This window comes from Cicer arietinum, chromosome 1 (genome assembly GCF_000331145.2).
Source record: "Cicer arietinum cultivar CDC Frontier isolate Library 1 chromosome 1, Cicar.CDCFrontier_v2.0, whole genome shotgun sequence".
NCBI lineage: Eukaryota > Viridiplantae > Streptophyta > Magnoliopsida > Fabales > Fabaceae > Cicer > Cicer arietinum.
The window spans coordinates 2,688,522-2,711,936 of record NC_021160.2 but is presented as its reverse complement, the minus strand read 5'-3'; the positions used below and the strand labels follow the sequence as shown (position 1 = coordinate 2,711,936).

General features: G+C 29.0%; 5 protein-coding genes across 27 annotated transcripts in view; all 5 read left to right on the top strand.

Annotated features, from left to right (window-relative positions):
* Positions 1-3,191, top strand: part of LOC101508896 (uncharacterized) — a 4,271-nt gene extending 1,080 nt beyond the window's left edge. Inside the window, exons 3-9 of the mRNA XM_004485774.4 lie at positions 130-177; positions 290-403; positions 1,170-1,238; positions 1,339-1,395; positions 1,485-1,625; positions 2,690-2,770; positions 2,886-3,191. Coding sequence (XP_004485831.1) covers positions 130-177; positions 290-403; positions 1,170-1,238; positions 1,339-1,395; positions 1,485-1,625; positions 2,690-2,770; positions 2,886-2,942 — 567 coding nt within the window. The 3' untranslated portion in view covers positions 2,943-3,191. The remainder of the gene's footprint in view (positions 1-129; positions 178-289; positions 404-1,169; positions 1,239-1,338; positions 1,396-1,484; positions 1,626-2,689; positions 2,771-2,885) is intronic.
* A 1,149-nt stretch (positions 3,192-4,340) lies between these two features.
* LOC101508580 (uncharacterized) lies at positions 4,341-4,893 on the top strand. Its single transcript, XM_004485773.4, has one exon. The coding sequence runs from the start codon at positions 4,421-4,423 to the stop codon at positions 4,871-4,873; it is 453 nt and encodes a 150-aa protein (XP_004485830.1). The 5' UTR covers positions 4,341-4,420; the 3' UTR covers positions 4,874-4,893.
* Positions 4,894-8,549: 3,656 nt separating this feature from the next.
* On the top strand, positions 8,550-9,691 carry LOC101508259 (uncharacterized). The gene has a single exon (XM_004485772.4). The coding sequence runs from the start codon at positions 8,596-8,598 to the stop codon at positions 9,376-9,378; it is 783 nt and encodes a 260-aa protein (XP_004485829.1). The 5' UTR covers positions 8,550-8,595; the 3' UTR covers positions 9,379-9,691.
* A 4,670-nt stretch (positions 9,692-14,361) lies between these two features.
* Positions 14,362-18,583, top strand: LOC101511791 (uncharacterized). Its single transcript, XM_012718142.3, has 3 exons — positions 14,362-14,518; positions 16,711-16,878; positions 17,962-18,583. The coding sequence occupies exons 1-3, from the start codon at positions 14,507-14,509 to the stop codon at positions 18,217-18,219; spliced, it is 438 nt and encodes a 145-aa protein (XP_012573596.1). The 5' UTR covers positions 14,362-14,506; the 3' UTR covers positions 18,220-18,583.
* A 2,121-nt stretch (positions 18,584-20,704) lies between these two features.
* Positions 20,705-23,415, top strand: LOC101505154 (protein NUCLEAR FUSION DEFECTIVE 6, mitochondrial-like). Of its 23 annotated transcripts, none has more exons than XR_012163705.1 (6): positions 20,705-20,910; positions 21,022-21,143; positions 21,764-21,802; positions 22,231-22,281; positions 22,924-22,969; positions 23,154-23,415. XR_012163705.1 is itself a non-coding variant. In XM_073370356.1 (4 exons), exons 1-3 carry the CDS (start codon positions 20,768-20,770, stop codon positions 21,781-21,783), a joined length of 285 nt encoding a protein of 94 aa, XP_073226457.1. In that variant the 5' UTR covers positions 20,705-20,767; the 3' UTR covers positions 21,784-21,802; positions 23,154-23,415. The 23 variants fall into 23 exon arrangements, 9 of the variants coding, with proteins under 9 accessions (XP_073226457.1, XP_012571390.1, XP_004485827.1 ...); XR_012163703.1 differs by having other exon boundaries at positions 22,231-22,285; XR_012163709.1 differs by lacking the exon at positions 22,231-22,281.

The window sequence follows — 23,415 nt, the reverse complement described above, 5'->3', positions numbered from 1 at the left end:
TGAGACTATATTAAATCATTTTCATTTTCTTAAATTCTTATCAGTGTCTAGGTAGTGGTGTTAATATCAAATCTGCTATTTGTGTTTGTGCTTCATTGTTTGAGAACAAATTATTGATCTATCTTGCAGGATGATTCATTGCATAGCGAGACACGGCTTAAAGCTCTGGAGGAAGAGGTATTTTAATTCCTTGTTACTTCTCTTGGTTGTTTGTATAACAGTAATAATTTATTTTCTGGATTTAATTGAAAGTTCAACTGATTTGAGAAATAGGTGTGGAAATACATAGGTACAACTTCTTTGGTCTGCCTTGAGAAGGAACAACTTTGATCTCCATATTTTAAAATCTAAAGCGGAAGATAATGAAAACAGACTGGAAGAGGTTGCTTCAAGAGTTGAAAAGGTTTATGTGTTGTCTGTGCTATCTCTTTCTTCATATATGAACTGATATTGTGTTCTACACATTTTGGTTAAAGTGGTTACTGTGATATTGGTATATAAATATAGTGAGGGGAATTCAAAATCCTTTGTGCATGTTACAGAAATGAATGATTTCTCACAACAACTGTAGAGTGAGGATGTGTGAAAAGTGCTTTTAGTATTCAGAGAACAATTGCAACTTTGCAAGTATTCTTCCTAGGAAGTAAAAAATATTCTCCAAAATAATTGATCGTTCTTAGATAATCTTGGTTATGCTCCAACATTAATTTGGTTTACAGAGCTAGGTATTGTATCATTTTTTCTACAGGGGGATTTATGTCACATATTGTTAGTACTGTGTTCTTTGAGTAGGAGTCATTGAGCTTAAAGAGTGTAGTATAAGGAAAAATAGTGGATTGTGCATAAACTAACTATGGTGTAGTGTAAAAAGAGATTTGTAACTTGACATTTTCTAGCTAACCAATAAGCATTGGCAAGCATGGTGCATCAAATGAAAGAACAAGTATCCATATAGCAAGAATCTCTGTTTAGAAGGATATATAATTTGTTTTGATTTAATGTATACTATATTGTAGCTCACAAAGGTTTCAGCTATTATAAATGCCCAACAATGAATTTGTTTACCTTATATGCAATTTAACATTTTTTTCTATTCATATATTTGAGGCATGGTTGAGATAGTTTGTAGATCCTTGCATTAGTTGATGTTATTTATCTTTTCCATTCAGATGAGTGGCATTGTGACTGAACAGTGGATTCAAGTTCAGCATCTTGAGCAGGCTCTTCACATTACCAAAGTATGTAAAGTTTATTCTCTACTACATAATTTTTTTCGAAACCTTAACAAGTTTACATGTGTTTTTTGAGCTTGTCATTTTACTCTCTTTTTGTGCAAAGATGAGGACTGTAAAGGCTCGAAGGCAAGCGAGCTTCACAAGATGCACATTCTTGAAGGTAATTTAATTGTTCAGCTCGAGAACGTCTATATATGTTATGAATCATAATTTCTCATGCTCTTTTTCATATCATTGTTTGTTGCATAGTTTATCCACAACCTCCAAGCTGATCTTCGGACACTGGAATCATTTGTATTTGGTGAAAGGACTATAGTAAGCTCACCAATCTCAAAGGCTATGGACCACTTGAAGAGATACTCTTCAATGACCAAAAAGTATCACCATCAGGTCTGCATGAGAAATTGTTTTTGGTTAATATTTGATAGATATGTGAAAGAAAAGGTTGTCTATTCATGCATTAGAATAGGATGAACTCTTTATGTGGAAATTTGATATTTTATTTTAAAGCTTCACAATATCACTTGGTTTCTGATATTACTATTCCAGTACCATGCATTCTAAATATCTAAGGCCCCGTTCGAGGTGGTTTGTGGTTTTATGTTATGAAATTTTCAAAAATTCAAACTAGTGTTTGTTGAGTTTTCAATTTCAATTCTTAATTCAGTTTTTATTTCATTTGAATTGAATCACTCTCTTTACCATGTCTCATTATAAATTCACCAAATATAAGAAAATATTGACACGTCAAAATAATTAAAAATGAAAAAATAAAAATATTATTAAATGGTTATTTTAAAATAATTCAAATGGTGGTTGGAGGTGAAGACAGTGGCCATAGATGGTGGAGGCAGTTGTTAAAGGTGGGTGATTGGTGGTGTTAGCGGTGGTCGGAGGTTGGTAGTCAGTGGTGAGAGATGGTGGTGGTGGTTGGAGGTGGGTGGTCGGTAGTCATAGATGGCGGTGGTCATAGACGGTGGTGGTGGCGACAGTTGTTAGATGTTGGTGGCTGGTGCTGTTGGCGGTAGTCGGAGGTGATGGCAGTGATATTGGTGGTTGGAAATTGTGGTCAATCCGTTGGAGTGGTGATTATGTCTACTTATGTTAACGTGTTAATTTTAAAACTAAAACAAGAATTATAAAATAAATTTTTTTTATTGAGTTTTAAGGAAAAATTGTTGTGAAATTAAGTAAAAAACGAACTCAGTCCCATTTTACCTAAACAAGTTTTGGTTTTGAAATTGACTTCCAAACTAAAAACTCAACTACCCCAACCGGCCCAAATTTTGCATTTCTGTAGTATATTAATAGTACATACTTATAAGATGTTATGGGAATACATTGTGGGACTCTTAGTTTTATTGTTTTATCATTGTAAGACATTCCTCTTTTAAGAAATAGTGTCTGTGCAGCAACAACGTTTTCTTAATTTTAACACGTAATTGCATCTGTAGCTTCAAGGTTTCATAAAAGATCTGATGAAGAAAAATGAATTGACTGCATCTCTTGCAAATGATGAATTAGTTTTCATCTTGGTAAGCTTAAAGCTTTCAATTTAGTTATCAAATCTAAATGTTTTAGATTTCTAGGATTTGACAGTTTTTTATAAACTTGCAGTATCATTCTTTGATCATATGTACATGTTTTCAGGCATCTGCTGTAATCACCTTTCCATTAATGAGTGCCTGGTTGTTGCTTTCATCGTAAACCATAAATTATTGGTCAGGCAAGATTTTTTTTTCCGACCAGAATTGTCTTCATACTGTTTCTATAGTGACTGACATCTGCAACTCTCTAAGTTCCAACACTGATGATGTACATGTTATACGTTTCTCATTTCTCAGTGATAGTGGACAAATGTAGTTTTGATCTTGTATGGTAGCAGCACCCGAGAATACTTTTCAGTGTGAATTTAATTCATCTCCATAGTGCTAATCATATTGTCATGGATTCAAACTTTTGCCTGTATATAACTCTCTCGAAAGCTCCTAAATAACATGCTATAAGCATTAGTACTAACTTACCTGTGCTATAAAACTAATTCTAAAACTAAAAGATGGAAAGAAATAAATTGGTTCGATAGATAGGGGAATTAACTGAAGTGCATACAAGGCTTTTGTATCAAGAACAGTTTCTGTGTAGAATTGTGTATTGAATTTTCACATATGATAATTTAATTTCATAATTTAAATAAAGGAACTTTTATGGTACATTTGAAAATTAACATATATTAGTACTATCAAATTCAATCATCAATAGTTGAATGATCTGTCAATTATGAATGAGTTTACTATATTTTAGATTTAACATTATTAAATTTTTAAGTTATATCTTTTTAATTTATTTTGAAATTGCGCTTTTTGTTATTATTTTAATTAAAATTTTAATTAAATTTCAATTTTAATTATAGAAATAACTTATTTAATTACTGAGATTAAAATTAAATAGATAAATATATTAAAATTCTAATTTAGTCAATTTTAATAGATAATATAATAATGTTCAATTGTTCATGTTTAATTGGCAAATACTTGATAATTAAAATCAATTTGGAGCTTAAATGATAAGCAATAATTAGAAAGTCAATCTAAATGAGATTCATCAAAAGTTAGAGTTTAAGAAAACAAATAGTTAATAGACGACTTTCAAAATACACTAGATTATGAAGTGTTTAAACAAAAATAGTTTTAGAAAAAAAAATTGTTTACAAAAAAGTAAATCAATTTTTATACATTTTAAAATATATTGTAAGATCGACTTAAGTTTATGTAGATTTACACCAATTTTAGTTATATATATACACTTATTTTGAAGGAGTTCATGATCATACTGATACTTGCATAATTTTGAACTATATATATATAAAGATTAGCAGTGTCTTTAATCTTAAAGAGGTATTTGCAAAGTTTAATAATTACTTTAAATTATCTTATCTATACAGAAAAATTAATCATATAGCGGATATTTTTGTTAAATTTATTCTTATAAAAGATAGTTTGATCTTGAAATGTCTAATTTCTGCTTTTTTTCTTTTTTCTTTTTTCAAAAAAAGATGGAATTTCAAAAACTCTTTTTGTACAATGGAAGGTGATAGATGTTAACACGTATACACGTCAAAATTTGATCTGAACTTTATTTATGCGAATCTTAGCCTCATTTGATAACCTTAGCTTTTCTCTAATATAATGACCATGGAAGATACAACATGGGAGCAGAGACTCCAAGCCTTAACACACATCCTAACAAACCCGACAACCACACCAACTCTCCACTCTCAATTCTTCATTGCCAAACAAATCCCATGCTACCTCAATTGGGACTACCCACCAATCCTCTGCTCAAATCCATCTCTTCTCAAAAAATGGGAATTCTCATTCTTCCTCAAAAGGGTATTCACAATGGGTCTTCCTCAAACTTCTTGGAGATCTAAGTGTCCATTTCAGCAACCCCCACCATTGATTCTTGCTGAGGGTGTTGAGGAAGCACAGTGGGGAAAGGAACAAAGAAAGGCTTATGTTAGGAAGAGGTTTGCTAGGAAACCACTTGGCACAAATGTTAATCCTCTTTTACCTATTTTAATACCCAATTTTTTGCTGTTGTCTCTTATGATATGGAATCCATTTTATTATCTTGATTGATGATAACTTTCTATCCTCAATTTCCATCATAAGGTTTTATTATTATTATTATTATTATTATTATTATTATTATTATTATTATTATTATTATTATTTTACCTACACGATTTTTTCATATATTCAACCATACAATACAACGTTGCAATTCCTCCACGATTTCCTTTAGATATCTCATCCTAGGGTATGGATTTTTTTATATTTTGTTAGGATTTTGGATAATTACCACTAAATTGCTTGATTATAGTAAGATTGACTAAGGTATTATTATTATTATTATTATTATTATTATTATTATTATTATTATTATTATTATTATTATTATTATTATTATTATTATTATTATTATTATTATTATTATTATTTGGGTATTAACTCTCTTATGTTTAGGAGAAACAAATTTATTACTAATTCAAATTTAGTCGGCTGAGAAATAAATAAAAAATCTAATTAACATTTATATTAGTACGATGTGTGATTTTATTATGTTTGGTTGATATGTTGATAATTTTTGTTCAAATACTAGAGATAGGGACGGATTGGCATTTAAATGTTACACGAAAGCTTCTTTGACTTGAATTTTTTGCTTCTTAGATTGTTTGACGTTCAATTAAAACTGTACATTTTAATTTTTACTATAAATTTCATTTTTTTAAATTTAAAATATTAAATTTGAAATCTAAAATACTAGAATATATGATAGAGTGAATGCTGTCACAGAATTATGAATCCACTGAACACACCCTAAATCCTTCGAACTCTATCTATCTCTTGGATTATCTTAATTAATAACTTTTGGAAAAAAATTAGTAGACACAAAAATTGACATCCAACATTATAAATTATAAGGTTTTTGATACTATTTATATTTTTTAATCATTATTTTCTTCACCTTAGATGGAAAATAAACTAAAATACAAAATTTATTTAATGTTGGAAATCCCACCTATAAGATGCAAGACAATTTTCTTTGTTGTTGTTTAAGATTAAGAGTAATGCAATGAATTCGGCTAGATGTTGATCCCCAACTAGCTTAGGTTGCTTACCTGCTCCTTTAGTTATTACCTACATCAACAAAATTTAGTAGCATTACCGCTCCCTACTCACTTTCACATGGGTTGGGTGGCCAAAAGTAGCTGCCATGGCTAACAAACAATTGTAGTACCATAAACATAGTGTTGTTGGTACTACTACTACTTAGCAACACAGTTTATGTCCTAAAGACAAATAAGCTAAATTAAACAAACCACCAATTAGATAATTGAGATTACTATTATTTCAAATACATCATTTGACTTTGTCAAATATACTCGCATCTATCTTTTATGTCAAACTCTATTGACTAATATTATTGTATTTAAGAATTAAATTGATAATAAATTATTAAATATAAAAATATGGTTAATAATAAATGATTAGAAATAGAGACCAACTTAATAATTTTATTTGACAAAACGATGGCGGTAAATAACATTTTACAAAATTATAGATGTATTTAAATATATTCATAATCTTAAAAACTTATTTAAAAGTGTCCTACAAATTACATGATAAATTTCATAATTTATTAGTGTTAAATTCAACTCCAACAAATTTAGTAACACTCCATAAGGTAAAAAAAAAATCGGCATGTGCCAAGTAAACAACCGTGCAGAGAGGCTCTTAGATTTGCAGAATGATAGTATATCCTACTTGTAAAGCCTAATCCTAAATTATTTTTTATTTATGTTAAGGAGTCCATCTTAATTTGTCGCATTTTGAAGTAATTTTAAGATCATTTTTTTCAGCAATATTAAGATCCTAATAATAAGAGTAATGGCATGCACCAAAGTGAAAGATTTAAATGGCCTTAATAAATAAATAAGGGACATAATATATGCAATTTGACAAAGGATGATTTGAATACCGTATATTATACAAAGGCATGGAGGCCACATGTTGTTGTGTGCACAAAAATGTCGTTAATTTTTGATGTCCCACCAACTCCCTCAATCCGCGCATAATTACTCGCCATGCCTGTTCCCATCTTCCTCTACTTTTCATTCTACTCTTCTACCCTAATCTTCTTCCTAACTCATCATTATCATTGGATGACTATGCTCCAAAAGACTAAATATGAAAGCTAATTTTTGCAACTATACTAATTAATTTAACTAGTCAATAGGTCAAGTGTACCGTGTACATCACATATGGTTGGTGCATGTTTCGATGAGCGGTGTGATTAAAAAATTACATGATTTTTTGAAGCTGTAAAGTGTAGTTTTTGTCTAAATTAAAATGATTTTGTTTAAATTATTATAACAAATTTTGTAAATACTAGAAGTTTTAAAGATAAAGCTTCTTCGAGCAACGAGTTGAATTTGGTAGAAGAGATTAAATTTTACACTAAGACTAACAAAAGTTTGAATTTTGACTAGAATAAGTACTTAAATTTAGTGTACAAACATATCTAAAATATGATTATATCTGATAGAAAAAATCTAAAAAGTACTAAAAAAAAGATAAAACTTCTTCAAAAACATATAACTACATAGCTATTATTCTTTAAAGTGATCAACTCACTTTGGATATTAGAGTGAACAATTTCAATCATGCGTGTTTGATAAACAAATAAATTAGTGATTGATATTATATGCATATTTATGATCAATTATGAGTGTTACTATATCATTTATAAATTTACTAACTTCTCATTTTATAAAAGAAAAAATCGTTTTCTAAAAAATCAAAACTTTTGTCATTATGCAATTTTTTAAACTATTCTATCACTATTTTTATTTATAAGTAAAATTATTTTAATCGATACACTTTTACTTATTTATAAATAGGAAAGGATGGAGTACTGTACATTTGGATGAGCCAATTTCATATTTGTTAAAAAAAACCATAACTTCTAAAATGAATAGAGTTGGGCACTCCTATAGTTTTAGACAACCTTTATGACATTTGATAGCACCATTAATATACTTTGGTGTGATAATTAATGAGCCGCTGGATATGAAAGTAAATTGGATAGAAAAGCTTTTTTGGACTTGAATCCATCAACAGCAAAACTACCCCACCTATGAATGCAATGGTTGCAATGTTATCTATCTATGGTGCAACTACCAATCAACAATGTGGCTTTGCTTGCAACAAAGAAAAAATGTTACACTCTCATTAAATGCTTAGCTATCTTTGGATTGGATATGGCTAAAAGAAATCTACGAATCCAATAACAACTTTTCTACAAGTAAATTAGCAATTTAAAATGATGTGGCTTTCCACAAAGAGTCCTTGATGATATATATTAAAAAAATGCGAATTGGTTTTTTTTTTTTAATAAATCAATTTTTTTTTCTAAATCATGTTGATTTTAGTAGAAGGAATTAGTCTTCCAATTACTATTTGAATTTCAACAACAACAAAATAGATATTTAAATTAAATTTTTAACAATTTCTCAAAGAAGATTACCTTAAACAAAAAAAAACCTATAAAAAATGAATTTTTAATCACATAAAAGGACAGTGAGAAATTAATACCCATTTAAATAAGCAAAAGTTACTCTTGTAAAAGGAGGGACCACAATCATCCAACTTAACTCCAATTACACACTTGCACACCTAATGTGTGGAAAAAAATTTAAAGGAGTGAGGGAAGAAAATGTTTAAGGTGCTCTATATAAAGACACTTGTGGCAATCACACCTTTGCATCACTATACCTACTCCAAAACCATCTTCCACTATGGCTCCCTTTTCAAACTACATCTCTTTCCTTTTCTTGACAACCCTTTTGTTTGCTCTCCAAATTACTGCCAGAGACAGCCAATTCTTCAGCAAAGTCACACATTCCAACAACAACAAAGAGACAGAAATTCCCAACAAAGAAGAACCAATTACAAACAAACCAGACCAACAACAACCACATTTCATTCCTGAGACTGAAAATAGTTATGGCTTATATGGCCATGATGACTCTGATCAACTTCCTTCCACCACCACTGCCACTTACCATCCTTCCAAGACTCAATTTGAAGACACCAACAAATACAACAACAAGTACTACAATAATGATGCATATAACACAAAGTATTACAACAAGGACACTTTTGAGAATAACCAAAATGAGTTCACTGATGAAGAATACAACTCCATGGTTGAAAAACAGAACAACGATCAAAATTACTACAACAACAACAACAATGCTGCCAGTGAAAGATCATTCCACACCAACAATAATCATTATCATGCTGCTAATAACAGGTACAATGGTGAGAAGCAAGGAATGAGTGACACAAGATTTTTAGAAGGTGGAAAATATTTCTATGATGTAAACTATGAGAAAAACAACAATCCAACATTCTATAGTGATTCATTTAGAGGAATGAACGCAAACAACAGGTACAACAACAGAGGTAATAACTATGATAACAACAATGAGTACTATAACCATAATAAGCATGGCAGCTACAATGCTTACAAGAACCAAGAGGAGTTTGAAGATGAACAAAATGAATTTGAGCCATGAAAATTTGGTTTTTTCATTAGCAAAGTGAAAAATTCACTTTACTTTTGAGTGTTTTTTATATGTGTGTTCTATGTTTTAATGTACTTTGCATTGAAAAAATGTTCAAAACAGAAAGGTACCTAAAAGATATATTGGCTAATTAATTATACTATATAAGAAGGGTTTTTTTTTAACTTAGATGTAATTCTATATGGTCTTGCAATGTCTCTGGTATGAATTAGATATAGAAAGGCATGAAGTACAAGAGCATGAATAATTTTTGCTTATAATCTATATATAAGTTGTGTAATGTGAAATTGTTTGATTTGTTTCTTGTTTATGGTTTTCTTTTATTTTCCCATTTTCAATGAGTTATACATTTTTCTCTTTCAAAGAAAAGCAGTGCAAATTCAGTGGAGAGTAAAAAAGGATTCGAGAAATAATTTTCAAAATCACATTGTTAATCAAATTGTCTTACTTTTCTACCAATAAAAATTAAGAGATACAATAGTGTGAGAGAACATATACTATATATAGGTTTGAATTAGCAGTGAATTTGGTAGAATCACACTATATAGCACAGTAATTTTATTTAACAAAAATGATTTGGTATGATCTTGAGAAGTACGATACAGTCCAATAAAATAATTGAAATAAAAAAAAAGTTAAAATTATTTATAATTGATTCAAACGAAATACAAATTAATTGGTTTATTTTGTACCATAAATTATTGAGTGTCTACTTGTACCATTTTCAAACGAAATACAAATCAAGCATTCAAACAATTCAATTGGTCAACACTCAATACTTCTCCGTGATTCACGCTAAATTATTTAATTGTCTCCCAGATATCAATAGATTCCTATTTATTTATTTTGTCACAAATTCTCATTTATTTATTCCAGAAAGTGGTTTTATTTTAACCAAATTTTTGCCGGTTATTCAAAAAAACAGCAAAACTCACAAATATTGAGCAGAAAAATTAAGTATTATCCATTCAAATTCACGCTTAAGTAAATGAAATGATGCAATTTTTTTTTTTCATTTTAGAAACGATGGTAAATTTTATCATAATTAATTTATATTTTAGCTTGAAATTTGGACAAAATCCAACTTAATAATATCGCTTTTTGATCTTAAGAGTTATGTTGCTACAATCTTTTATTAGGATAAATTACACTTTTGATCTTAATTTTAGAATTTACTTTAATTTTTGTTCGTTTTATTTTGGTCCTTAAGTTATATATGTCAAACATTTTGGTCTTTTTAGTTATTTTTATTCTGTTTTAGTTCCTTTAAGTTATAAACATCAAATATTTTGGTCAAATTAAAAAAATATAAACACTTTGATTTCTTGTGTTACAATGTTGTTCACTATTAGAAAAATTATTATTTAATGTTTGTAGCAGAAGACATCAAAGTATTTAATATTTTGTAATTTAAGAGACTAAAATAGACAAAAATAATTTGGTGAATCAAAATATTTGTAATTAAAATTTAAAAAACTAAAATAACATGAACAAAACTTAAATGATTAAAGTAAAACTTGAAAATAACTTAACAAACCATATATCCGATTTAAATTTTTTATCGAATGAGTTTCAAATACTATACATAAAAATGTTATTTTAGAGTATAAAATTGTTACCTAACATCCGGTTGACTATGAAATGAACTAGTTTAATTCAAATTAAAAGAGAGTGAGCACATGTATGAAATTTAAAAGTGTTAGGTTTCATATGAATTAACGGGCAACCTAAAACACTTAACATCTCCATCTGTTAAAAGCCATCTAACTTGTCACCAAATTATTTGGGATAGTTATAGATGCTTAACAACTATAGGCAGGGTAAATTTATGAATATGGAGACCCATTAATTATTGGGAATTAGGTAGATCACTTGTGATACCATCATATTACATGGGTCAAGTTAAAACTCTCACCTTTGTTCACTTTTTAAAATAATTCGTCATAAAAAATGATATTCTTAAGAGATTTAAACACCACATCTCAACCCAAAATCTTAAGGCATTAGGTTTATGAATCATTCTTCTTATATATTCAATATTTCTTCCATTCCTAATCAATGTGGGACTAACCACTCATAATTAAATTTCAACAAATAAGAGGGTCACACCGCCATTGTCAATATTGTTCAATTTTCTGCATGCAAGAGATTTTTCATGGTGTTTTTGTTATGATGTGTTTCTTTTAATAGTTGTGCTTTTTAATCTTTCCTTTGTTGGATTAATATAATACCAATGATATACTGAGAAAGATTGAGAGGGTTCAAGCCCGTGTTTCAAGGTTGATTTTAAGTGTTTATCTAGCAATATGTACAAATGATCAAAAAAATGGTCAAATAGGTGTAGTAGTAGATTTTACACAAATAGTCGCAAATCTTATGGGTTAAAGTTTTAGTTTGAGATGCTCATTTATAGCCCAGTGTTTTAGTTTACAAAAGACTAGGCCTATTCCGCCAAAAACAAAGTCTAGGCCTCTCAAACTTCAACAAAAAAGAATTTTCGGTTCCTTAAAAAAAAATTCTAAGACTAAGAATACTTAAAACACTACATTTTTGTTCAGAATCTATTTTTATTTGGCTTTTTTATGTGAATTGAAAATACCATTGTTCAATTCACAAATGCAAAGTTCAGTTATCACAAAAAAATATTCAATCTAATATTATCTACATTATTAACTGAATTAAGTTTTACTGATTATTTTTATTGGACTTTTCTCTTATTGTCTAGTCATACTTTAATCCTTTATCACTTTTTCAATAGGATGATGCAACTACTAACTCTAATTACACACAACACACAACACACAACTTCAATTCATATAAAAACCACTCTTAATAAAACTTATTTCAATGCACACATTAAAACATTAGGTTCGTTAATGAGTATTTTAGTATCAATTATAAACAATTGATTCATTTCATAGAATGTTAATTTGAATAGATTAGCACATTGAGAAGATTTTTGGCTTTTGTTTGACATTGAAAGACTTCAAAATAATATCAACAACACACTCTTTAATACATGTTTTTTTATTAGTTTAAATTCATATGATTTTCATTAAATTTATTTGCGATCCATATAATTTAGTGAAACTTGTATAAAATTTAGTCAATGAATGAGTTTGATGGTGTATTATTAGTATTCATCAAAATCAAAGGAGTTAATAGAAACTTTATAATATATCATAATTCTTTTTTTTTTTTACATAAAAATATGATAGTTCTCATAATGTTAATAATGAAATTATATTTAAAGAATTGAAACTCATCATAGATATTTTAACATATGAATCAAGATAAAGTTTTATGATAATAATGAGTTTTAAATGACATATAATATTTTTATATATATAAAATGGTAAATATTACTAAAAACTCACACACTCATAATAGTTTAATAGTTTAATGGAAGATGATGTTTGATAATGTTTCTAGAAAGTGAATCTATGTTTGCCTTATTAAAATTTTAAGTTTCAACAAAGTTGCTTTAGCATCTAACAATGACCCCACGTCATGATATTTTTGGAATTGAATGGCATTTATACATACATGTGTTAAATGAGTGGTGCCCAACATATGAATACGGATTCTCACAACTAATACATTTTCATTTTTGTGCCCCATCAACTACACCAATTTTTGCAAAATAGTTCAAACTATAGAGTTATTACTACCTTTTATAGTATTATTTCAAAAATTAGTCCAATATTTTCTTTGAAAAAATGGGGCAGCCCGAAGTCTTGAGGGTTAGCCCGACCCGACCCATTTGTAAACTTGATCAATTGGATTGGACTAGAAAAGATTTTTATTTTTGGATCAACTTTTTTACAATCTGATGACCTATAATGTGAGCTAATAGACCACACCATTTTGATAGCTCTACATATAGTTATGACAGTTTTTTGGTTGGCTATAACAATGTACTTTTATGATTTGCAAATTTTATAAGGATCAAATTACATTAAACTTTTATCCTTTTATAAAATTTCAGCTTTGTATAACTGTTTAATTCTAGACATGATTTTTAGTTGCATGTTAGAAATCGATTTGCTATCACTAATTATAACAGTAAGAGGATTTATGTGTTATATAGTCAATGACACGTCTATCAGTACAATTCGTCTTTAAATTATTAGTTATTATAATTAATTAATAAGAATATTTTTAATATTATTTAAAAAATTATAATACCTAAGTAACTTTCACTAAAATATGCGCGAAATAATATTTAGAATTTTTTAATTTATTATTAATAATAATAATTAATTTTAAATATTTTAAAGAAAAATAGTATAACATTTATAAACAATAAAATAATATTTTTTTTATCAAATGATTTTTTTGGAAGTACAATAGATTTTTTATTTATAAAAATAATTGTTAATTTATTAATTCAAAAATAATTATGTTAAAACCTTTGATTTATCAATAGACCGTAAAAACTCATTTACAGAATTACAGTACAGTATAGTAACGTATTAATAATTTATTCAATATTCAACAATCAATATGGTGATAGAAACTGCTTACAAAATCCAACACTTACACTAATAAATTCCAACCGTTTTGAAAGCTACTTCTCCAATAAACCCAAAAGACACCTGCACACTAAAATGTCCAATAAAGAATTACAACACTTCTCTTATGCCACTTACCAATAACAACATCAAACTAACATCTTCTAATCATAAGCTACTATTTTTTCATAAATAAAAAATTAAATTAACAGAGACACACTTTATACACAGTTTGAGAATAGAAAAGTATCAATTTAACTAAAAATTTACATATAATTTATCAACCGTAGAATTTCAAATTTAAACTCAAATCACAGCAAGTGTGAACACTTTTTCAACTGCACAAGCACAATTGGTTAATCATAAGTTAGTCTAAAATTTACTAGTCAAAATTTGGAACATAGGGACCAAAAAAAAACTTGGCTCATCTTATCTTTGAACTAAATATTTTGCGGTTCAAGTGGGACCATACTCTTAAATGTATAATGTTTAAAGAAGAACACATGTTAGGAGACACGTAAATAAATTCACCATCGGTTTCTCCAAAACATATGTTTTATTATTTTTCTCTGTGATCATCATTTTCTGAGGGAAGCAGAGACACCATGGTTGCAGAGGTAATAATTCCATGCTTGACTTTTCCATTCTTTCTCCATTTTCTTTTGGCATTCACCTTCTCTTGTCCTCTTTCATTCCACTCTCTCTTTTTAGCTGGTTTAGTATTAGATGTTTTACTGTTTTGTCGGTGAAAGATCAAGACTTTTTTTTTGGTTGATTTAATGCTATTGATCCATAAATGTCAAGATATTTTTTTCATGCTTTATGTTATAACTTAATTGTGTGAAATGTGAATTGAATTCCTCCTTTCTATGTTGTGCTGGCATGTTTGATTATTGTTAGTCTTGCATGTCTGATTTTATGAAATGTGAAATGAATTTCTCCTATTATCTGTGTTTGATATTATTTCTAAGAGTTAATATTAACATGCTTTTTTTTCCTTGTTAGAAAAAACATTAACAAGCTTTTTAAGTAATTTTCCTAAAGTAATCTTGCATTTTTGAATCAACAACTTACTTACAGCATCAAAGTTTATTATATAAATGTTTATATATAAATTATTTCTATAAAAGAAAAATTAAATAATTAAAATTGTTTTCTTGTAAATTATAAATTGTTTTCTTAAATAGTATCAAAGACCATATGAAAATCAGTTGAGAACAACTTATGAATGTGTTATTATTTCTATAAGTTCACTCAAAATTACTTATATCCGTAGATAAATTCAATTAAGATAATTTAAACATAATATGCAAATTTGGACTACAATCCTCTTAAGCCCCTCCATCTCCTACTGCGAAATCCTAGTTGTTTGATTAACATCAACCAGATTTGTATTTTCCTAATGGAGTGACATAGAAGGAAAAAATTGTATAATATGTATAAATTTTGTATTTTTCAAATGGACTGATATAAAAGAAAAGACCCCATTAGTGAGATTTGTTTGGAGGATCATAATAATAGTAGTAGTTGTTGTTAAATCGGTAGTCACATAATAATGAATTAACATTTCATTAAAACTCATCAGTGTTTGTTGTCCTGACTAGATTCTAAGAATGTAATGTAACTTGAACTGACATATCAGTCCTATTAATAATATCAACATGTCCTCTTTTTTTCAATGTAGTACAGAAAATGGGGTAAAAAAACAATACTGGTCCCCTATCTAAATGATCATTATTTGATAATTTTAGTACCTTAGTGTTATTATATAGCTAGGATAGGTTGTTCATTTTGAGCAAAAGTAGGAGCTGAGTTCACACAAGTAGGAGCAGGGTTCACTTGCATTTGGATTTCTTGCTTTAACTGCATCACAGATCATCCGATTTTAAGTCAAAGGTTGAGACTGTAACATTAATTTACAAATTATATAATCTAAACCATCTGATCTCTAATCAATGGTTGAGATCAATTATCGTGTATAACTGCGTGGTAATTTTATTGTAGAGAAATTCATTTGAAAAATATCTAGATGAATGAACCTATACAAACCATTGAATCATAAGAATATAAGTTTAACCTTTTGTTAAAACTTAAACACCAATCATTTTCTAATTATTATTGTTGACAGTTCAACAACCATCAGTGTCTGTTTCACCTAATTAATGGTTTTGAGTAATTTTTTTTTTTTTTTTTATCATTTTAGAGTGGATAAGAAGCCTCATTAGAAGTAATGCTGATTAAAATAACAAGTATAACTAGGAGAAACAAACAATTAAAGTGGTTGGTACAATTAGACTTGTAAAACCACAAGTTTCAAAGGTTCTTTAAATGAGTATAGGAACAAGGATTAATTTGTGATTGAATTTATTGTGAAGTGAACTGCAAGAGTTGTCTTAACCTTGATATTTTTTTGTGTAGACAAGTGTTAATAAGTTAGATTATGTTAGTTTTCGAAATCGAATCCAATACCTCCAGCTTAAAACTCTTTCAAACGTCAGTTAACATTGATATATATAGACACAATCACACAAAATATCTTACCAACTGGACCCTTATAAATTTTAATATACAACTTTTTTAGGCTACACTTCATTATTGCAAAACCCTCTTGGAAAATATTTTTCATACTTTTTAGGTTCTGCTAGCTTTGCATTTTCACACCAGTTAAACAGCAATGGTACCTTCCATATTTCACTACTACTGACTTTATATCTTTTCAATAGAAACATCACTGCAACTTCTTCATTCAGCACATTCTTTTTTCCTTAACTTTTCTTGGATCAGTCAACATTGTTTTTTGGTCTTTCAGAATGATGAAATGCTTATTGGATGGCCACTTGGGCTTAGCTTCTTGAATATGAGACTTAGAGTTGCGGAATCCCTCCCAGCAGCTTCATCAGTGGAACCATATCAATTGCACATGCCAATGCCATGCACTAGTTTCTCATCATTTTCAACCTCTAACCTTGATACTGAGGTGATGTTTTCTTATTCCTTTCTTATCACTGGTTTGACATAGTGTATATTTGGTATTAAGGTAGATTTTTCAGAATCACACTAAGCAGCTTTGATTTTGCAAAATTTATAACTCGTAGTTTTTGTAAAATCACAGTGGTTCACCGTGATTCTGACAAATTCACGGTGATACTAAACATCTTAATAATGTTTTTTACTAATTGCATTGAATGAATACCACTTAAGAAGAAAAGTATTATTTGTTGATAACATCAATAGTTTGTTTCATCACCAATTGTCAAAAGGCAACTGCACTTCTAGTACTAACGAAACTATCGACAACTTAATTTCTAGGAAAAGAATCATAAGAAGATGACATTTATTTCATCATTTTGTCAAAAAAATATTTAACTTGTTGCCATCAAAATTACATTTACATGCTATGATCAAGGTCGGCTATCGACATGTGCAACCAAAACATTAGCACATGGGCCCAATTATGGAGGTCCTAATTTTTTTTATAGTATATCCTAACCTTTGAAAAATTGCGTTGATATCTTAATTTTGTAAGATGAACCTAAAATTTTATATTTACACCTTATTCCCACCACTTTGAATCTTTGAGAGAGAGCGGTTACAGCCTACCGGGAACCACCACCCATCATTAAATACTAATCTTGAATCTTAATATTAAGGTTTTGTGATTTTTGGAAGTCAATTTTTATATTCGAACATGACCTCCAAAAACATTGAGACGAGTGGCTATGATAATTGTTTGAAACTTTTGGCATAATAATGATAGAGGATACCTCTCAAACACCTTAGAGTTTGTCTTTAGTTATAATAGATAGAAACTTAAAAATAAAAGTTATTTTCACTTTGATGTATTTATCTTTACAAAAAAAAAAAGTTATAATAGATGGACTTAAAAAAAAAACAGACAATATTGCAGTTAAAAGTGAAAACATGAAATTTTTCACAAATGTGAAATAATTAATTAATGTTTTTATGAAGTATTGAAGTAAAAAGTGAGTATTAGACGCTTGTAAACTTGTCTTGTGCTTACAGTTTATTCTACTTCTTCTTCTTCTATTGAAACAACCAGTCCACAGCATCATTCTTCCAAGACAACAGTGTATCCCTTGCACAGCTAATTGGATTTAGAACAGGACGTGACAGAGGACGCTTGTACTTCCCAACACCATTAAGGTTTGAAGAAAGGAACAGGAAATTAGAAAAAGGTTCTTGTTCTCATGGTTCCAAAGTACAACAAGGAAGAGACATTTCTAGAGCCATTTGCATACCCTTAGTACTTGATACACTATTAAAGTTTACAAAGAGTAAGAAAAGTTCAAGGAACTAGGATATATGATTAATGAGTACATATTGTACTGTCACAAAATCAAATGTATAATTCTTGAACATACACAAAAGAGATATTTTTTTTAATAAAAATTTGATTTTATCTTTTGTTAGTGTTTAAAAAAGTCTCTTTTATGTATGTATTTACTATACATTTGGTCTTTGTGACCATACAAGAATAACTCATCTTTAATATGTTTTGAAATTAAGAATTCATAATTATGTTGTTGCTATTTCTACTTATTTCAACTAGTTTTTGGCGCATTATTACTGGTTGTAGCTTTCTTAAATTCCTTGTAACTATGATTTAGTTCAAATATTTGAATATAATATTTATAGAGAGAGAATATTGAATAAGTTTTCAATTCCTTTAAAATGAGTCTAAAGTTTTATTTTTAAGTTTAAACTTTATTTATTTTTTAGCTTTTGATACTTAAAATTTATATTGAATTAAATTTATGTTAAAAAATTAATTTTTTTGAAGAGAAACATTTATTATGGCAAAAATCTATTCAAAAATTCTAAAACATATATACACAACTTGATTTAAAAGCAAAGACTACAAGTATTGAAGTACATAAAAAAAGATTTCAAATAACGTGAAGACTAAAGGTCAGAAAAATTTACAGCAAATAAAAATAAACATTTGAAACTCTATAAAAAAAAAAACTAAAAGCCTATTTAATCCTAATAAAATAATAGGTTACTTTTAATTTCATTTTTGATATTTTAAATGATTCGTAAGATAAACGTAAAGTTTTTTAAATTATTAATTAATTATAATTGTTAGATAATTAAAAAAATGATTTTATTATAGCAACATTAAAAGCTATACATAAGATAATTTATAATTTTGTTAACTCATAATTTATAATATATTAACAATGTAAATTCTTTAACATGACTATGAATAAAATTAAACTCTTTTATTTACATATTTTTATTATTATTCTTAATAGTATCAATTTTAGCATTAAACTAAATAAAGACATTCATTGTAATGTCATAAATTTGGATGCTAATCCAAGAGTACCAAATTAAACATCTTCTCTCTATTCTTTGTTTGTAGCCCATTTAATAAATTTTATTTTTATTTTTTACAAACTGTTTAGCCTTGAAAATGGCATTGTACATTCTCGTGCGTTCTAGTTTTATCAACTCTTTTCTTTGAATTTTTTAGACTCTTTGTTTTCTACCGAATTGGCTTTAGTGAGGTATTTAATAGCATATACTATTCTTTATTCTCCTAATCCTCTTTATTTCCTACCGAATTAGCTTTAGGGAGGTACTTAATAGCATATGCTTATTTATTACGAATCACTATACAATCTTTTGCAAGGAGACATATCCTAATCATTATCATCAATTGTATTACTACAAAAACCTAAGGTACGCATATGGACAACCTTTGAATTAAACACCCTAGATAATTATGAGACATTTTTTAGTTGTTGGTCAGTGACAACAAATAGGGTTTATTGAAGATCTATAATTTGTTGGGCCATAATGTAGAAGCAACATGGAGTTAGGAACAAAGGGTCTCTTTGAAGCTAAAAGATGCACCCTATCACTTCAGTGTGTCTTCAAATCAAATAGTCTCTCTCTCATGCCTCATGCATGGTTAACCAACACAACCAGTAATCATCCTGTGCAAGCTGAGCTAAATTATTAGAATCCAATTTATTTATTTTTACTTAGAAATAAAACGAAATTGTTTTTTCTCATATTTTTTTTCTTTTATTTACATTTTTTTCTCACACTCTGTCTCTCTTTTTAAATAGTTAAAACTTTAGTATTAATTTAAAGTTCTATTTAGATGTTATTTATAATTTACTTGATAAAATTAAATAAAATAATTTGAGTTTTTTATATTTAATTTGATAAAAATAAAATATTTTGAAATAATTTATAATTATTAAAATTATATTTTCTTATTGGTAATTCAATTTTTAAAATTCAAACGGAACCTCAACCATCTAAATAAAACCTAATTATGGATTAGGATCAACCTAATCACTAGAGATATCATCATTTCTCTTTAAATTTATGTAATTGTTGTTAAGCAATTGCATTATTCTCTTTCTACTTGATTGATTTGCAGCTCAAACATAACCTGTAGTACCATTAGAAGCTGCAATAAATGAGGCATTAGTACTTTTTTTTTCACAATTTACACTAGTGTCAACCATACTTTCAATAAATAATTTTAAAATAAATGAATTTTTGAAATGTAATAATTATATAGATTGTTGAGTTAGAAAAGTTAAGTGTTCGTTAAGTACTAATATTAAAAAAAAATTATAAATAAATAATGTATATTGATTGCACACATGTAAGCACTTACATGGGAGATCTCCATTGTGAATCCTCCAACAAGCTGTTTAAAAAAACAAATTGGACTATTTCTACCATATTATTGGGCCCACATAAGTCCAGTAAGAAAATTCAAGCCCATAGCCCATTGTCCCAACCCTACGAATCAAAAAAATCGGAAATGAAGAAATACAAAAACCCCACCCACCAAAACCTCCGGTGCTCGCCCCTCCACGATGTCCGCCGTCAGATGTTTCCTTCGCTCCGCCGCTTCTCGCGCAGCAAGTACGTCGAATCTGGCCGCCGGAGGCAGAGCTAGACCTACACGATCAATGTTTCAGATCCCAAAGCAAAGCTCAATTTCTAATCGCATTTCCAGGTAACAGCTTTCAACTTCAAAAACCTTGTGTGTGTGTACGCACGTGTTGTTATGAGTAAACATGATAACCTAATTTCAGTTCACTCGATTTTGATTAAAATTTTGTGGTAGATTACCGGTGGAGATGAGTTGCGGCGTGGAATCGTTGCTTCCTTATCACACTGCAACAGCTTCCGCATTGTTGACTTCAATGCTCTCAGTCTCTCGCCACTCTTACGGTTGGACTCCTGAAGGTATTCAATTCTCTATGCTTCTATTAGAACTATTTATGCATCATCATTGTGTGCCTATCATTGCCTATTTTATGTGAGAGTTACAAATGAAATTACTGGGTGAATCTAATTGTCCGTGTGTTTTGCTTTCTTCATTTGATGGAAGATTTACTGTCTAGAATATAGGGGCTAAAATGTTTTTGTTTGTCATCTTGCTAACTTAAATAATTTATTAATTGATCAGACGTGTAGCCAAATGCAATGGATTATATGTTATGTGAACCCTACATATTCTATTAATATTTGTAGATTTCCCTAAAAAATTAATTTTTGATACACCATGCATTGTTAATATGATGGCTTAGTTTCTTCTTTCTTTTGTTGCACAGAAAGAGGATGTAAGCTCTTTTTGTTATTGATGTAAATGTTAAACTTGTTGGCATGATTTTTTTTCTTTTACTTTTTCATTTTTACCTTTTCTGGATGGGTAGGGAAATCTGTGTTTTTGATGAAAATGTTGGGGCTGGGGGGCATACGACCAACTAATTTTACTGTTCAAACATTTTCAATTTTTTTTTTTTACAATTAGGCTCTCTCTCTTGCTCTCACAATGAAAGGATGTTATTTTTTCCCCTTTGTAGGGCAAGAGAAGACTAGATGAAGATCAAGCATCAAAGATGGTGTGACATGGATTTATTTCAAATATTAGGTTTTGAAGTTTTGAGAACTTGTCTTCTGTAGATTACTAAGAGGATAAATTTCTAAATTTAATGTGAGATTTATTAATTGAATGTAAAATTGGATATTGAACATCATGTCTCTTAAAAACTGATGTGGGGCTATGGTGCAATTCAACGGTATTATTTCTTAGGAACTTCCCAATCACATTAATTTGTCAGCAATAACTTCTTTTAACAATGTGCTATCACTTTGAGCTGTTGAGCAATTCACCTCTCCATCTGTCTCCCTCCCTCTATCTTAAAAGATCTATATGGATTGTGTTATTTTGTGCATTCCATATTTCAAAATAACTAGACCTTTTATATAAATGAACATTCACTTAGAGATAATCATCTGAAGACCATACTGATTGATTGTATTCACCCAGATTGCAATGATGATGTATGATGAATGACAGAGGGTTCAAGCAAAGTTTTATGTAGGTGCGCTCTAAATAAGGTGTTTGAGTAATTTTTTACATTTGGGATTTTGAATTGTTCATATACACTATTATGTCAATGAGCATTTTGCTGTGAATATATAAGAGACCCTAAATTAGAATCAATCAATTTTCACATTATCATTTGTAGATTGATTTCTAGATACTAATTGTCCGATTACTCCATGCGTTTTGGTTTTCTATTAAAGCTCAATGGATTTACTGGATGTTGTGTATTGTAATGAGAGTGCAGATGCATGCAGTATAAGAATATTGATTAACTGTCCTATAATACACTTAATTGTCCATAGAACTTGTGACTACGATGCAAAGTTTCTATGTTATGTGGCTTCTGAAATTTTTCTGCTTTCGTATGGTGCTGTGAGAAAACATTAGTAAGTTTCTAAGTTATCATCACAGAATTTTTGATACTGATTATATAATCTAGAGCTGTAGAGCAATACCTTGGATGCCATAATTGCTGGCCTTATTTTAAGTTGTAAGAATTGAACATTTTTGTGTAAAAGGATCAATGTGTTCAAATTGAATCCTTCTATTTTTCTGCTGTCACTCCCAAGTATTTCATACATTTCTACAATCTTTGTGCAACACCTCTTTTGACATGGCTGTTTTCTTGTTTAGGCTCGTGATCATTTGCACTTTGGCTTTAGGCTTGGGGACTAGCCATGTAATGTTTCTGTCATTTGGACTTGCTTTGCATTGATGGATTTTGTTTTGTATCGATATATGTTTTGCAATTTATAAATTACAATTGTACACTACTATGGTTTAATTATGTTGGTTGTTTGGTTCTGATTGCAGTGGTAGTGTATAGTTTAACTTTCTTAAACTGTTTCCTTTTTTAATTCTAGATGGATGATTGCTGTTTTTGGGTGCGGTTCGTTGCGCATACTTTCCATGGATTTCAGTTTTACTTTTTTAGGCCTTAGAGGATTTTCTCGTAGGTTGAATGTGAAAACTTCAAGCATTAAATTGTACAAGCACTCAGAGCTGTTACCGTGCTTTAGGTATGATTGTTACTTTATTCAATCACCACTGCAACATTTTTTTGCCTGCAAATTACGATTGATTTCACCCTGATATTGGAATAGATGGCCCTGGTTTTCAATGTGA

Bases quoted from the DNA above. Each gene is read 5' to 3' on its own strand.
- LOC101508580 (XM_004485773.4), top strand. From the start codon at position 4,421: ATGACCATGGAAGATACAACATGGGAGCAGAGACTCCAAGCCTTAACA.
- LOC101508259 (XM_004485772.4), top strand. From the start codon at position 8,596: ATGGCTCCCTTTTCAAACTACATCTCTTTCCTTTTCTTGACAACCCTT.
- LOC101511791 (XM_012718142.3), top strand. The intron at 16,879-17,961 runs GTGATGTTTTCT...TGAAACAACCAG, and splicing joins CCTCTAACCTTGATACTGAG to TCCACAGCATCATTCTTCCA.
- LOC101505154 (XM_073370356.1), top strand. From the start codon at position 20,768: ATGTCCGCCGTCAGATGTTTCCTTCGCTCCGCCGCTTCTCGCGCAGCA. The intron at 20,911-21,021 runs GTAACAGCTTTC...ATTTTGTGGTAG, and splicing joins ATTTCTAATCGCATTTCCAG to ATTACCGGTGGAGATGAGTT. The intron at 21,144-21,763 runs GTATTCAATTCT...TCCCCTTTGTAG, and splicing joins TTACGGTTGGACTCCTGAAG to GGCAAGAGAAGACTAGATGA.